Source organism: Peromyscus eremicus, chromosome 10, assembly GCF_949786415.1.
Source record: "Peromyscus eremicus chromosome 10, PerEre_H2_v1, whole genome shotgun sequence".
Lineage (NCBI taxonomy): Eukaryota > Metazoa > Chordata > Mammalia > Rodentia > Cricetidae > Peromyscus > Peromyscus eremicus.
Genome location: NC_081426.1, coordinates 56422525 through 56439034, shown reverse-complemented (window position 1 = coordinate 56439034; position 16510 = coordinate 56422525). Strand labels below are relative to the sequence as shown.

Here is a 16510-nt window from a genome sequence, read left to right as displayed (position 1 = left end):
AGTTTTTCATCTTTCCCCCTTGATTTTCAAACACCCAAACGTGACTTTTAACGCAGCATGCCTTCCTAGACCACTAACCCAGGCTAATTAACTGGCCAGAGACTCTAATAGAGAATAAAAACATGGCGCCAATCCACTGCCCGCTCTGTCTGGGGTCTATCCTGGGCTTCCAGGCCCAACCTCAGTCTTCTTCTTTCCATGCTTACTTAGTTCCAGGACCCAGGAGAAGGAGCAACCCGCCCCCGCCCGAGGCTCCCGCGCAGCCCCGCCACTTTGCAGGGCAGGGTTTCGAAAGGAAGCCCGCCCAACCAGAGGGGGCGGGGCGGGGCTGGGCTTGGGGGCGGGGCCACGGCTTATCCGCGCGGCTGACGCGGCCGTAGGGTTCTTAGGGGAAAGGGGAGTGACAGGGAGAGGCGCCGGGGGGCGGGGTCATGCACGTGAGGGCGGGGCCAGGCCTCCGGGGACCCGGGCGCGGCGGGCAGAGGCGGGGCTTCCGCGTTGTGGGCGGGGCCTCGGCGGGTCCAGGCTGGGCGGCTAGGGGCTAGAAGAGGCCGAGCTCCCCGGCTCAATCTGCGGGGCGTCTCTGGAGCTTCACCATCTTCCTGGACCGGGACGCGGCGTCCGGGGAGAGGAGGGTGCAGGGAACGCGGCGATGGCTCCGTGGGGACTCCCGGGGTCCGCTGTGCTCTCTGCTGCGGTGTTCGTGGGAGGCGCCGTGAGTTCGCCGCTGGTGGCCCCCGGTGAGTGCGTGGTCCCGGCGGGGACGCCAGGTGCTGAGTCGGGTCTGCACGCGGAAGGAAGGGGGCCCGCAGCCCCGCCGCGCCCTGAGTTGCGCGCGTCCTGCTCGGCTACCGGATCCGGCTCTGAACATCTGGGTGTCCCGGGGTGGCCCGGGCAGGGTGCGGCGCGCGGCGCGGCTTGGGTCCCTCCCCACCCTCCTCCCCGGCTCCCGCTTTCCCTCTCCCGCCTCTTCTGAGGACCGCGGGACCCCAGCCCGAACTCTTTAGAAGGTCGCCTTGCTGGGGCGTTTTCTCCCCAGCCGCGTGCCCTAGGTGCCCGGCGGTGGACCCCCTTTCTACCGTCCTGATCCCCAAAGGCCTCGCCAGCCGAAGATCTTGTTACCCGGGACCGGGTGCTGCTCTACGGCTGATTTCCTCGCTCTCCCATTTTCTTCTTTTTTATTATGTTAAAGCCTTGAAAGTTCCAGTCTTTGCAGGTGGTTACGGATTCTTGTAGTAACTCGGTAATTTCACACTCCTTCCCATGTATCCTGGATAAATTAGATCGGGAAAGGTGAAAGGCACATCTGTAATGCACACTGCTTTTTCTTTGTATCACACTCTGTCATCACAAAAGGAACCCTCTGTGGTCAGGGTGGAAGCCACCAGCTGAGACGCTGAGTGTTGTGCTCAAGGAGGAGCGATCAGCAGGAGTTTCTTCTAACTGAAATCTCTTTTGAGGTCTACCTTTTACTTAAGGAAGCCCTGTCTCACACTCCTGTTTTTATAAGACACACACCAGGGATTCTTAATCACTGTTTCCCCCTCTTAATTGCCACCTCACAGCAGTAGTTAAAAAAAAAATAGACTTAAGCCTTCCTGGCCATTTGGGGTTACCACAGGCTGATTCTTACGTCAGCAGTCTCTGCCAAGCTGCCTTCAGGGGTGGCTCCTCTTCAGGCCCAAATAATAAGCAGCTGGAAGGCTTCCAACAGCGACTGTCTCCTTTATAAAGTACATGCGCTCCTCTTCAGTCCTGAACATTCCAGTCACTTAGAGCTCTGGAACTGGCTTGTCACTTGGCCTTTACTTTTTCCTAGGAACGTGTTAGGAAGGGAACAGGATAGATAGATAATGTGTCTCTTGAGTATTGATTAGCAGGTTCACATTTCCTCCAGCCATTCCCCCAGGGGAATGGGAAGCTAGTGACACATTTCATTGGACGGGACATTTTCACGTGCATCCTGTGTTTCTTTGTTGGGGCCTGTAAATACAAAATAGGTTCAAACGCGATTGGAGGCTGCAGGTAGTACCCAGCTGGAATCACTTGTTGCAGAGTTGGGGGAAAAAAAAAAGCTTAACTTGGGAATCAGATTGTTACAATTTAGTACCGCAGGCATGAAATCAGCCTTCCTCCATTCCTAGGGTAGGTTTATGTTTTCTGAACATCCGGGTATCAGGCTTGCACTGTGACTGAAGAAAGTCTTATCTAGTAGTGCTACTAGTAACTTTTTTTGGGTGAAAATTAATGCTTGAGAAGAACGAAGTATCTATTCAAATTTGCTAGCAGGCCTTGAGGCCTGTAGCAAGAGATGAACCCTAACAGCCGGCCTCTGATCTCTTTGGCATCAACGCTGAGAAGTAGGAAGTAAGAGATGGGAACTCCTATAGTCAGCATGCTCTGTGCTTTGGTTGGGCACTTTATGTGTATTTTAAAACTTATTCCTCATAAACCAAGATGTATTGATTTTCAGTAGAGCAACTGAGGCCTGCCATCACATAGGTATTGTATCAGTAAGAATTGGATAATGGGTGTGTGTGTGTGTGTGTGTGTGTGTGTGTGTGTGTGTGTTGTCTGTCTGTCTGTTTATCTATCTGTGTTTGGGATAATACAGCCTGCTTGATTTTAAACTCATTTCCTTTCTATTGCCCCTCACTGCTTCCCAGAGAAAACAGAGCACAAGTCACCCTCAGCAACATGACTTGGATGGTAGGATAGTTTTAAGATACCCAAACATCGTATCATCATGAGCATTAGTTATGTGCAGCCCTGCTGCGGAGAAAGGACAGATAGCTTCACACTGGGTGGTGAAAGAAGTCTCTTTCACTTCCGTTTTTGTAAATTGTCTCCAAAGTGGCATTAGGAACTACTCTACCAGCACCGGGGATGCTTTTCCATGTCTTGCCTTATTTATGTACTTAGGTTCTCTGGTTACTCAGCCTCTGGCCTTATCGGTTTCTCAATTTTCCTGTCCGGCAGTGGACACGAGGTGAGTGATACAGTTCCAGGTCTGGTGCTGTGACAGATGCACAGTCCCTGGGCTCTGTGGGCGTCCGTCCAGTCTCACATTCCTCACTTAGATGCTGAAGATAGGTTTGATTAAATTCTGGGTTCTCCTTTGGCTGGGCAGCTGCCTAGCTGAATAGCCACATAAGACGCGGACGCTGGGTGCAGTGTTTTGAAAACTTACGCTGTTTGGAGCTTGGGATTTCATGCTTACTCCAAATTTAAAGAGGAAATGAAGAATGTTCCCAGGGACTGTCATTTCTTCTTCTCTGTGTATTTCCTACCCTTCAGAAAAGAATGAGGCGGGGAAACTTGGGGAGGAGCTAGGTTGGAATGTGAGAAGCCACGGTCAAGGTGATTCAGTCAGAAAACTTTCATTTTTACTTTGGCTTTGATGTTGAAGTCTTATTACGCGTTGGGACATTTTAATTTCATTATTTAAAAATGACATACATTAAAAAATGATACTATTTAAAAAAAAATTGGGCGTAAGTTTGAAGGACTGAAATTGAAACTTGGCATCAGTGCACTGTGGCTTCTGGGCTTTGGGTGTAGCTCAGGGGTAGAATACCTGCCTGCCATGTGCAGGAGTCCCTGGGTTCAATCCCCAGTGCTACAAAAAGCCCCCCCCCCAAATTAAAATAAGATAAAAAAATAAGAATTAAAAAAAATAAGAGAGAAATGGAAATAAAAGAATAATTTAAATTGTCATTAGTTAAAACTATTATTCTTAGTGTTGTCCAGTAATCTTTGTGTTTGTGATGTAGGAGCTGGTAAAGATTTTAAAATCTCATTTTTTTATTTACATGTAAATGACATCGTAATTTTGGTCTTTACTCCAGGAATTATAACATATATCATTCATATGTTAGAATTTACTTAGATTTAATACTGTATGATCTTTCTGTAAAATGTCATACACAACAAGGAGTTGGTAAAGTTTTAGGGGCTGCCAAGCTAAGATAGTAAAAAAAATCTGGTGTAAGAAGGCTGGGCATGGTGGCACACGCCTTTAATGTTAGTACTCGGGGGCAGAGACAGGCTGATCTCTGAATTTGAGGCCAGCCTGGGCTACATAGTGAACTTCAGGACAGCCAGGGCTGTGGAGTGAGGCCTTGTCTTAACAAGCAAACAAAAGGAAAACAACGAAAGGATCTGGTGTAAGACTGAAGGGCTAAAATGGAAAGCTGGCGTGAGTGCCTTGTGACGTCTTTACTGTTTTTGGACAGGGGAATTCAGTGTTGTTTGGCAGGTGGTGGGCTTTGTCCTCAGATCATTTAATACCTATGATTCCATAGGACTGATTTCATTCCCATGTTTATGTCTGCAGAAAAGGAGCGTCCAAGAGGTGGCAGAGTCCCATGGTATTACCCGAGCTTTGCCATTCTGTCATAGACGTTCAGTTCCAAAGTGCATTCTAAACCTCCCCCCCCCTTTGAAAAAAACTCTTTTCATCCTGAAATGTTTATGGAGTCACAGTAGTGTGACTCCCTCTGCAGTGTTGTAGGTAGTTTTGAGAAGTTCCTCCCACAGTTTGTGTGGGAAGAGGGAGGGAATTACCCTGATCTCTTACCTAGAGGCCCTTGCCTCAGTGAGCATTCCTTCCGTCTTTATGCATCTCGACCTTGGATAGGATCTTCATGCAGTGCACTTTATGAGCCCTGGTCCCCTTTACCTTTGTTATATGCGATCTCCCTTTCTGATACACTGGAGAGGTGCCTTGGGATGTTCCTTCATGTGGCTTCCCGGTGTTTTAACTCACTGTGCCTCCTTTCGGGGAGGTTGCAGTTCTTAGTCATTGTTTTAAAAATGTGACTTCAAACTTGGTTGTTTCAGTGAACACCTTTGTCCACAAGGCCTGGTCTAGTAGTTGATGACTTGCATAGAAAATGGGTTCTTGGGAAAGCAGCATGCAGATCAGTGATGTTCACCATTGTTAGGTGTGGTGGACCAGCCACCACTTTTAAGACCCAGGGTGCGGCCGGGCGGTGGTGGCGCACGCCTTTAATCCCAGCACTCCGGAGGCAGAGGCAGGCGGATCTCCGTGAGTTCAAGGCCAGCCTGGTCTACAAAGCGAGTTCCAGGAAAGGCGCAAAGCTACACAGAGAAACCCTGTCTTGAAAAAACCAAACAAACCAACAAAAAAAGACCCAGGGTACTCTTGAGTAGGGAGAAGTGAGAAATATTAGCTAGAAAGAGATACCTAGACGATGAGAGGAAAGACAGGAAGCACACGATAGCCTCGGGAGGGCCAGAACTTTATTCCAAAGGGCTTTTTATCACAATGCCAAGGGGAGGAGCAAAGACCTCCCCCTTTCGAGATACAGCCAAGGGTAGACCCTTCTAAACACCTGCACTCAGGCCCGTGGTCCAATCATCCTCTTCATGCAGACTTGCTGGATAAAGCCACCAGGAAACCTAGATGGGCTACAACAGTTAGGCTGTTGATCACTGCACTGGTGGTCTGAAGGTTGGCCTGGTCTGTACTTATAGAGCAGTGGTCTCAGGCACTCATCTCTCGCTCTTCGTATTTTTTTCCCCCTGAAAATAAAAAGGTACTTGCTAATTTGTTAAGGCAAGTGTTGGTACCTTATTTAATTTGTTATAATCTTTTTTTTTTTTTTTAAATGGCTATTTTTCTAATATCCTTTATCAGGTTGTGTGTGTGTGTGTGTGTGTGTGTGTGTGTGTCTCCCCCCTCCCCCCAAGTATCTGAGGCATTTACACATTGCTGTAATCTGGAGATTTTTCAAATGCAAAACACTCTGAAGATTGAGGATTTTTGATGTATTCTGGTGGTGGTAACACACAGCCTGCCCCAGCGTGAGATGTTCAAGTGTATGTTTGATCTCACATAGGTTCACTAGCCGTCTGCTTTGCTGCAGTAATCCAGCTCGTTTGATTTCTGAGTATGACACAGTGTACATTGAATGCTCTCTGCTGCCTTTCTGGAATCCCACATCTGCCTCCAGGTTTTTCAGTTCAAGGACTCATGGTCCTGCATCTGCCTTTCCTGACCTATCCACGTTTTCTCACATTTATTGGGAACCAAGTATAAGTATCCCATGCAAATATCTAAAAAAAAAAAATCCCATGGAGAAACAGCAGGAATCCTGCAGAGAGTGGTTGGAGAAAAGACTCAATGGTTCTGAGTAGTGACTGCTCTTACAGAAGGCCCACATTGGACTCCCAGCACCCACATAGCTCATCTGTAACTCTCGGTCCAGGCATGTTCTGCCCTCCATGGGCACCAGGCACCAACATAGTGCATATACATGCAAGCAAAGCACTCCACATATAAAGTAAAAATAAAATCCATCTTAAAATCTTACAGAGATTTGAAAAATGACAAATAGCCATTAAAGAGTTTTAAGAACAGCCAGATGCCCATGAATAACCCCTCTAATGCACAGACTTCAGGAGAAGAAAGCCTGCCTTGACATCCTAGAGTGGCATCTAATCAAGCCACCTGGATGCAGCTGGGGTTTTGTCTATTCGGTAGCGCTATGGGTGAGCGCTCGTTGTAATGGGACCTTGATGGGTAAGTCGAGAGGCGAGGCTGGCTTCCTCCTCTGCACTTCTCTGCCAGTTAGTGACACGGCTCTCTTTGTAAGGGAGAGAAACTGAATCCACCAAGGGATTTTGGATGGTGGTGGGCACCCCAGGCGATCTGAGTTCTTTGGACCAGTCATCTTATCTTGAGGCTCCTTTGGCCAGCCTGCTTGAACTCAGGAGACCCAGTTTCCATTCCCGCTCACAATACCCCAAGGCCTCCCTTGCCTTTCCTCCTTTGGCACTGGCCTGGGATCCCAGAAAGGAACAATTCCCCAGCCCGGGTTCTCCTGTGTCCTGTGGCAGCTGCCAGCCCTCCCGAGGAGCCTCCCGTGAGCGCCCTGCCTCCCTTGGTTTGAAAACCCCTGGATGTAACAACCTTCCAACCACTAATAAAAGTGCCTGTTGTACAGAGAAAACAAATCTCTAAACCACGTTTTCTTACCTGTGGTGAAAAACGGGGAAAATAAGGCCAAGCTGCTTCCTGTGGTGATTATCACAATTTTGTGAGACACAGCATTCGAGCGCTTGGAGCAGTGTTTGCTGTGCAGGTGTGCTAAAAGGGTTTGCTATCATCATTATTTGTTTGTCCTCAGACACTAACGTTTCACATCGAAAGGATGAAACAAAGCTCTTAACCACTCCAAAGCTGGTCTGAAGCCTGTAACCCCAGCACTAGGAAGCTGAGGTAGGGGATTACTGTTCGTTCAAAGCCAGCCTGAGCTGCTTAGTGAATTCCTAGTCAACCTGGGCTACCGTGTGAAGCTATGTGTAAGCAAAACAACCACCAAAAGGAATCAAACCAACCAACACCGTAAGCACTCCAGAAGTGTCATTTCTGGTTCTTTGCCAATTCCCCAGCATCCATTGACCTATACCACGGGGCTCCGGGTTCTGGTGCTGTTGATGGAAGGGACAAGAGGCAGCTTTGGGGAAGCGGGATGGGGCAGCATTTCCACCCTAGGAGGAATGGGGGACAGTGGGCTTGACTGTGTGCGATCTCCTGGGAGGTAGAGGTGAAGCCATTGATAGTCACGTTAATATGAGGAAGGAAAGAGGACGCAAAGGAACCATTCATTACCTTTGTAAAGATAGACCCTGACGATTTCTTTTGGAAGAACTTTGGGGGGTTGATAAATCAATCCAGTCAGCCAATCTGTAGTTGTAGGCACAAAAATGCTACTGTATTTCCTTAGTACCTGATGTAGTGATCATGTTACATGCTTTGGTTATGGAGGATCTAATTGGTTACTGGACTTCTCTTAACTCCCAGGGATGTTTGGATGAAATAATATTCATGACAGAAAAGCAGAGTGTAGTATTAGGAGCTGGAAGGGTCCCTGGTGATGTCCTCGGAGTTTATTTAGTGGAGAGGAAACTGAGCTGGCACCACCAAGATTTAAGAATGCTCCTTTGCTCCTTCTGGGACCCTCCTATCCTGTTGGGGTGTCGTTGCGTTGACGTGGACCCAGCAGTCATCTCTGCTCCTGGCAGGTTTCCTTGGTCCACTCCCGTTCCTGATGCTCACTCTCTAAGGTGTACTTTTCCAGCTCTTGGATGTGGGATGAACCTGACCTCAGCAGAATGACTGACTGTTACAGGAGTGACTGTTGTTCTTAAGTCACATGCATTTAGAGATGTTCATCTTGTTATTTGCTGTGCATATGGGGAAACTGAGCCCAGAAAGATTCTGTGGCCTGCGGGAGTCAGGGGCAGCTTATCCCTAGCAGCCATTAGGGTGATATCATGTGTGGATCTTGTTCACTGCTGGAAGCCCAGGGCTAAAGTGAGACCAGGAATAGAATAGTTTTTTATTTATTTATTTATTTATTTATTTATTTATTTATTTATTTATTTATTTATTTATTTATTTATTCTGCCTGCGTATTTGCCTACAGGCCAGAAGAGGGCACCAGATCTCATTACAGATGGTTGTGAGCCACCATGTGGTTGCTGGGAATTGAACTCAGGACGTCTGGAAGAGCAGTCGGTGCCCTTAACCACTGAGCCATCTCTCCAGCTCTAGAATAGGTATTTAAAATGTGAATGAAGAAAGAAAGCTAGAACTAGAATCCAGACTTTCTCTTTAAAAAAATTTTTTATGTGTATATTTGTATATCCGTGTGTTTGGTGTGTGTGTGCACGCATATGTATGTGCATGTGTGTACAGACCAGAGGAAGGTGTTGGATCCCCTGGACCAGGAGTTACAGGAAGTTGTGAGCTGGCTAACGTGGGTGCTGGGAACTGAGCTCAGGTTCAGTTAAGACATCTCTCTGGCTCCCCTTTTTCTTTATATTAGTGTGGGAAGTTATTCCCCCCAAAGGTGGCAAAAGTAGTCATGGAGAGAGGATGCCAGCCACAAGGAGACCAGGAGAAACTGAGATGTTGAGAGGGGGTCTTAGTGGACATTCTTAGCGTAAAGATTTTTAAACTCCAGATCTATTCATGAATCTCTCCAAAGGCAGAGTCAGTGGTCTTCTGACAGCCATGCCACGTGTGTGTATCACACTTTAGATATCACAACACACGAAGTATTTAAAACCATTTATTTCACAAGCAGCTTGGCCTGCTTTCTATTGCCATAACAAAATGCTTGAGACTGGGTAGTTTATAAAGACCAGCAGTGCATTGGGCTCATGGTTTGGTAGGCTGAGAAGTCCATGAGCATGTTGTTGACATCTCTTGGATCGGACCTCCAAGCTGCATCACAGCAAAGTGGAGGACATCACGTGGCAAGCCAGAGCAGACATGTCACTATGGGTCCCTCTTTCTCTGCTTATAAAGTTGCTAATGTCACAATGGAGCCTCGTCTTCATGACCTCCTCCACCGCAGCCCCACCTCGATACACCACAAACATGGATTTCGGAATGAAGTCTCGGCACACTCAAACCATAGCGCTGGGTTCTTTTGATTGATTTTCATCATTCACCAAACATTAACAAAGCACCTTACAACATACAAGGCACCGAGGATGGAGTGATGGGAACAGGGTCTGTGGAATCCTCACCCCGTGGAGCAGTCAGAAAAGATGTGTGCTGTTAGCACCTCGGTAAGGAAAGAGAGGCACTGAGCCGGAGTGCTAACCCAGGGCTGGGAGTGGGATGCATGGAGAATCGAGAATCCAGGCCAGGTTGGGCAAGCTTACTAGAGCAAACAAGGTTTAAGTTTCCACGGCACAGCTGTAGGCAGTAGCTGGGTGAAAGGAATCTGTGCTTGCGGAAGAGAGGGATGTGTGTGTGTGTGTGTGTGTGTGTGTGTGTGTGTGTGTGTGTGTGTGTGTGATTTGGCTATGGTTTGAGTGTGTTCCCTAAGGGCTTATATGTTCCCATTTATTTCACATTGTAAGGCGTTAGGAGGCTGGAAACGTACTGGATGCCCTGTTTAGAGGTGATTAACTTTAGATAAAGCCATTAGTGAGGCATCCTCATGATTGAATGCTCACAGTTTCACAGTTGAAGAGAGGCCAGAGAGGTAGACATGCAATCTCTCTGTGTGTGTGTGTGTGTGTGTGTGTGTGTGTGTGTGTCTTTCTTATTCATACACACGTATGTGCATGGTCCCTATGTCTGCATGGACATCCCTGAACCACCCTGAGACTCTGCCAGTGAAAAGACCATCATCTGATGGGGTCCCTGGAGCCCTAGAAATGTGAGCTACGTCAGCTTCTCCTTTGCGAAGTTACCTAGCCCACTATTATCAGCAGCTGAAATGGGCTGATAGAGGAGGGAAGAGCGAGCTAAGCCGTGGCCATGCTTCTCAGACTTGGGTGTCTCGATTGCTGGAGGCTGGTCATGGCCCAAGTGGCCAGCCCTGCCCCAGAACAACTAAGACAGTACAGTAGGCCTGAGATGAAGTGTGCTTTTCTGTCACATTTTCTGGTGATGCTAGCTAAGTATCAGATGTGAGCAGGGGAGTGTCGGGGAGGAGAGATGGTGGGTTTCCCCCTCCTTTTTTGAGCTCTCCCCACCCTCCCCCCCATTGTCTAGGGCTATCCTGTCCTGTCTTGAACCCAGGTTTCCAGCTGAGATCAAGGCTCATACTTCCAGGAAACCTTTCCTGTGACTCCTCAGACTGTGTTCCTGTGATGACCTGAATGCAGGTCAGGTGTACTGTCTCTCTTTGATGTTATTGGCCCTCAGTTATATGCACTTGTCTCCACTGTATATGCTCCCTCTGAGCTAGAACTCTCTGTGGTGGCCACGTGTGTGAGATGTGTTAAATATTTGATTGCTTGATCAGATTGAACCTTTGCAATCACTGCAAGGAGCAAGTCTCCATAGTCTCTTTTGTGGCGTGAAGGGTCATGAGACTTCCAGGGAGTAATCAGGACAAGAAGCAAGATTTGTTGCTCATCACAGAAGAGGGGAAGCCAAAGCTGGGTGGATATTCCTGGTCCCCAAATGTCCCTTGTATGATGTGAAATGACATGTTCCCTCTCTTATCAACAGTTGGAGGAAAGTTTTATATTTGTCTTTTTTATTCTTGCTCCATCTACTTAAAGAGGAGACCAAGGCATCTTAGCAAGTGAATATAGATTTTTGTTGTTAGTCAAAACCAGATAATTAACCTAGGGAGTCTTCAGATATTGGTACTCTCCCTCCCCCCCCCCCCCCCCCCCCCAGACAGGGTTTCTCTGTGTAGCTTTGCGCCTTTCCTGGGACTCACTTGGTAGTCCAGGCTGGCCTTGAACTCACAGAGATCCGCCTGGCTCTGCCTCCGAGTGCTGGGATTAAAGGCGTGCGCCACCACCGCCCGGCCCCTCCCTCCCTTTTTGAGACAGGGTCTCACTGGAGTTCATGCTGGCCTTGAACTCACTCTGTTAGTCTAAGCAGGCTTTTAGTGTACAGTCCTGAGGTGGGAAAGACGGCTCACATGTTAAGAGTATTTGCTGCTCTTCCAGAGGACCCAGATTTGGTCCCCAGCACCCACATGATGGCTCACAACTGTGTCTAACTCCAGTTCCAGGCAATCTCCTGGCTTCCACAGAATTAGACATGCAAATGATACCCATACATACAGGTAGGTGACGCATCCATTCACATAAAATAAAAAAAATAAATTGTGTATTTGTTGTCCTCCTGCTTCAGGCCCATGGATGCTGTGCTTATAGGCTGTGCTGCCATCTGAAAATGGTAACGCAATAAACCGGTGATTAGATTTAGAAATGTTTGTCCCTCTGGGTGTGGTAGTGTTCACCTTTAATCTCAACACTCAGGAGACAAGGGCAGGTCATCCTAGGCTAGCCTGCTCTACGTAGTGAGCTCTAGGCCAGCCAGGACTACGTAGTGAGTCACCTCTTCCCCCCATAAAAGTTAATGTTTTCTAAAATTTTGGCATGATAGAGATATGAGGGACGAAAAATTGCGTTTAATTCACCGAAGGACACCAATTAGGTAACCTTTCTTCGCCAGCTGGTTCATTTGTTCGGCGTAGCGGATGAAGAACCTGTGTGTCACAGGCCACACAGGGCCAAGGAGGAAGAACTGTTTTCAGGGCTGATGACCTGCCAAGATTCTCCTCCTCTTTGCCTACACGCGGGCATGGCATGGCCTTCTGGGACTCCTCTATGGAGTGGACGTTTGAGGCACTCCCTGGACTTTCTGTCTCACAGTATGAGGTGGGGGAGGGAGGGCGCCCATTTCCCCCCATTCTCATGGCCCTCTGGAGCTGGAAGTTCCCAGCACAGTCAGTCACGTTGTAGAAAGCCACAGCTATGACTTCCTGGCATTGGGGAGGTGGCAGGTGGCTAGCCACAGACCGGCTTCATTTTTCTTTGCACGTGTGTAGTCTATGCTAGCATGGCCTGGGCGTGTTCCACCGCTCCCCCTGGTCTTTCCACCTTCTTGCCTCTGCTAAAGGCAAAATATGTAAAACAGCCACCAGCCAGACAAAAGCGAAGGCCTTGGGCGGTGCTTAAGTTTGGGGGATTGGGTAGGGAAGTTGGGCTTTTCTGGGGAAGCACATTTCACACCTGTATTTGCCAAGTGGATTGTCCGATGATAGTTGTTGCAGCTAAAACTTGTAGATAATTTTGTACACATAGCACACGGTTAATCAAAACATGGGGCTTTCTTTATCCGAGATACTGCTGGGTCGCTGTAGTGGATGTGTAACTGGTGAACAGCTAGTTTAGTTTTTGCCCTGTGAAACTTATAATGGAGAAGTGTAGATAAGCCGTGAATGGGAGTCCTTGTGGCGTAATGGAAGAGGGAGTTTGGTGTGATCAGAATCGCAGACTTAAGTATTGCGTGGGATCACAAGAGGAGACTTGCTTTTTGAAGTGAAGGACGGAAAGGACTCCGTAGCCCAGAATTGGGCATTTAAGTGATCCACAAAGGGAATTATAGGGGACTGCACCTACCAACCCCGTGGAACAGCCTGGGCGAAGGCACGGGAGCTAGGAACAAAAGTTACTGCAGTTCATGTGGAAGAGAGCTTCTCAGTGAATGCTGTGTGACGGGAAGCTCCACTGGGGAGGCTAAGGGGAGGCCCCTGAGCTCCTGAAGCACTTTATTGTGCAGGCTGTGGAAGGGGAGGTCAGGCCGGGGAGTGGAGGATGGAGGGCCAGAGGAGCCCTGGGCATTGCCGTGGGATGGAAGAGCCCTGGGCATTGATATGAATAGGACCTGAGTTTGTAGCAGGTCCCATACTGTCAGCGAGGTGGCTGGGCTGCTTTTCCTGTATTTTTGTAGAATGGGGGTAGGGCGGAGAGCTCAAGGGAGCCCAAGTACAAAATAATGCTTGTTTTGTTTTTTTATACATCTCGGCATCATGGGCAGGATCGAGTAAATAATGCCATCCTTTGTAAGCGACACAACCATAATCTATATATAATACAGTAGGTTTCCTGTGATGTGTGGATAGGAAGAATCATTCAGTTTAAGGAATGCAGGGAGCAAGAATCATGAAGTCAGTGTAGTGGGTGGAGTCCTGGTCATGTGACAGCCAAGAAGCAATCATGGTACCCACTTGTCTCCAGCGGGCCACTCCTTGGAACTCATACGACTCGGCTCGCCTACAGGATGATTATCTGCTAAACATTTATTTTTGGAAGTCCGTTGGACGTTTGTATTTCTCAGCCCTGCTGTTCAAGTACACATTGTTTGCTTCTCCTTCCGGGTTGGAGTGCTGTCACCTTTAGGGCAGTGTCTATAAAGTAAACACAAGTCAGCGTGGGGGTGAGTTAAAGGCCTAGCTTGGCCAAGGCCTCCATCTCTGTCACTTCCTGCAGGTCTGTTTCTCTGCTCCTCAGTGCTTTGTAATTCACTGGACAGGCTGGGAGAAGGCAGTGTGAGAGGGATCTAGCATGCTGCGTTTGGTGTCTGTGTGCTGTGTCAACAGTCCTTACGTAGATAGTAGACTCCATCTCTGGTAAGGATGAGAGGGGACTTGAGGGAGGGGGGGGGGAACTGTTTTGTTGAACAGAGTGATAGGAGAATTGGTCTTCTCCATGCTGAGGCCCATGCAGAGACAGCACTGTACCTGGAAGTATTGTTGAGTAGAGCTCTTGACTTTGGTCAGTATGATTAGTCTGTGCTCCCCGTCTCTGGTGCAGACGTCTTTTAGAAACCCCTGAATTCACTAACCTGTGAAAGGAGGTGTAGATGGGTGAGCTTCTCTTGTACATAAAGAACCCCTTTGACCACACTTGAGATTCCACTAGTGAGGTGACTGTAGGTGGCGCCCCACATAGCTTCAGCCTGGAGCCGGTGATGAGAAGAACCAGCCATGCGGTGGAGGGGCCAGAACTTTCTGTCCATTCCTTGACTTCTGGAGTTCAGTGGATATCAGGCAGTGATTGACTCAGTCAGTCTTCCTAAAAGCTCTGTACCAGGGCAGTGAGGGGGCTTCTAGGGGTGAACTCAGGGCTGTGCTGGCAGGTGGTACCCCTGGAGAGGGTGTGGAAGCTGTCTTCACCTTGCCCTCTGCATCCCTTCCATTTGGGTGTCCTGGTGCCATATCTTCTTCATAAACCTGTGGCCATACAAGACTGCTTTCTGAGTGCTGTAAGTCACTCCAGTAAATTATTGAAACTGAGGGGGCATTGTGGAAACCCCCAAATTTGTAACCAGACCGAGAAAAGTTAGCCAAGAGACTTCTTGGAGGCTAGCCTCTGAAGTGGGGATTGTCCAGTGGGGATAGCTCTTAATCAGTGGGTCTGCACTAACTCCAGGCTGTTAGCATCAGAATTTAATTGAACCCTAGGACACCCAGTGGATGTTAGAAAACTGAAATAGTTGAATCTCATTGGGAAGCCATATGTCCCAATATTAAAACATGCTTGGGATCATCTCTGTAGTTACACTTGCATTCTGCTTAGAGAAAGGCTCACAGGCATATGGACAAATTTCTAAAAGGTCTTATTAAATAAAAACCTGGAGCCAGATATACGAGTGAAAACCTGAGCAATCAGAGAAATAGGAAAATCCATAAGCTAACCTCGCCTCACCAACACCTCAGTCTCCAAAGAGAGCTACTTCCTGTATACCCACGCCTATATGCCTTTCTGTTCTGCTATATCACTTCCTCTTCCTGTCCAGCTCCATCACGTCCTGTCTGTTCAGACCTCTATGGTTAGTGCTGGGATTAAAGGTGTGTGTCACCACGCTTGGCTCTGTTCTCTTGTGGCTTTGAACTCACAGAGATCCAGGCAGATCCCTGTCTCCTGAATGATAGGATTAAAGGCGTGTGCTACCATTGCCTGACTTCTATGTTTACTTATAGTGGCTGGCTTTTTCCTCTGATCCTCAGATAAATTTTATTGGGGGACACAATACATCACCACAAAAGGCATGTACAAAATAACATGAAAGCAAAAGTATCAGGCCATTGCCTCACTGTTCATCATGATAAAGCTTGCATCATGCTTTATCATACATGAAAGTGCAAGGCACATGGTTCTGTTTTCTTTGATCGTTGATTCCTGTGGTGTGGATCAGAGGTCTCAGCATTGGCTCTGCTTCCAGAGGAAATATCTGGGCCGTCACTGTGGGTTGTAGCTTTGGGCAGTCCCCTTAGGGGGGGATTCTGGTTCTGTATTCTGGTTTACGTCTGCAGAATGAATACTGCTGTTAGGTTAGACCATGTGAAAATGCCAGTATTCAACTATTTCCACCTAGGGTTCTGGCAGTTTCATGTTTGACCCAATAGTAATAAAGACTCCTTACTAATTTTATCATCTGTTGTGGAAAAATCCAACTCTTCTGATTATCACTAACATATTTTTAGAAAATGTAAAGAAATAGAGAAAAAAATATGTTAATGTTCTACTAATCAAAAGTAAATATTAACTAAATTGAGAAAGCATTGTCTGACACTTTTTTCTATGGATAAATTACTGTCTTTATTTTTGTATTTAAAGTTTTTATTATGTGTGTGTGTTCATGTGCATATATTTGGGAGTTCACATGTCATTGCACAGATGTGTCAATGAGGGCATCTTTCAGGAGTCCATTTTTTACTTGTCTACTTAAGGCTTTGCCTTAACTCTGCATTGTATTACCCGGAGCAGGAAGAACTGTGAACAATCCCACTCTGTGGAATTGTACTGAATGCCAAAAGCTTCCCTCCAGCACCCCAGAGACGGCAGAGCACCAGGGTACAGTGCCTCCTGCTTCCCCTCCACCTCTTGCTACATGTGCAGCCTGGGGCAAAGTATTTGACATCTCTGTGGTATAGTTTTTAATGTCTGTAAAATGGGGTCTAAAATAATATCTACCTCCCTGGATTATTGTCAAGGTTAAATGTGTTAATATCTCTATAAAGTGCTTCGTGTAGTAACGGCACAAATACATAGCAATATGTGATGGTTATAATATTTTTTTCTATGTATAGATTTTTGCAGATTTTCATTTTTTATAATTAAAAAAAATTTTTGGCTCTGTAGCTCAGGCAGCCCTTGAACTCATAATCCTCCTGCCTCAGCTTTTGTATTTTTTTATTATTTTTTT

At 47.4% G+C, this 16510-nt stretch overlaps 1 protein-coding gene across 1 annotated transcript in view; it reads left to right on the top strand.

Annotated features, from left to right (window-relative positions):
• The first annotated feature begins 520 nt into the window (after positions 1–520).
• Rell1 (RELT like 1) overlaps positions 521–16510 on the top strand; it is a 66621-nt gene continuing 50631 nt past the window's right edge. The window contains exon 1 of the mRNA XM_059275066.1: positions 521–740. Within this exon, the coding sequence (XP_059131049.1) occupies positions 653–740 (88 nt within the window). The 5' untranslated portion in view covers positions 521–652. The remainder of the gene's footprint in view (positions 741–16510) is intronic.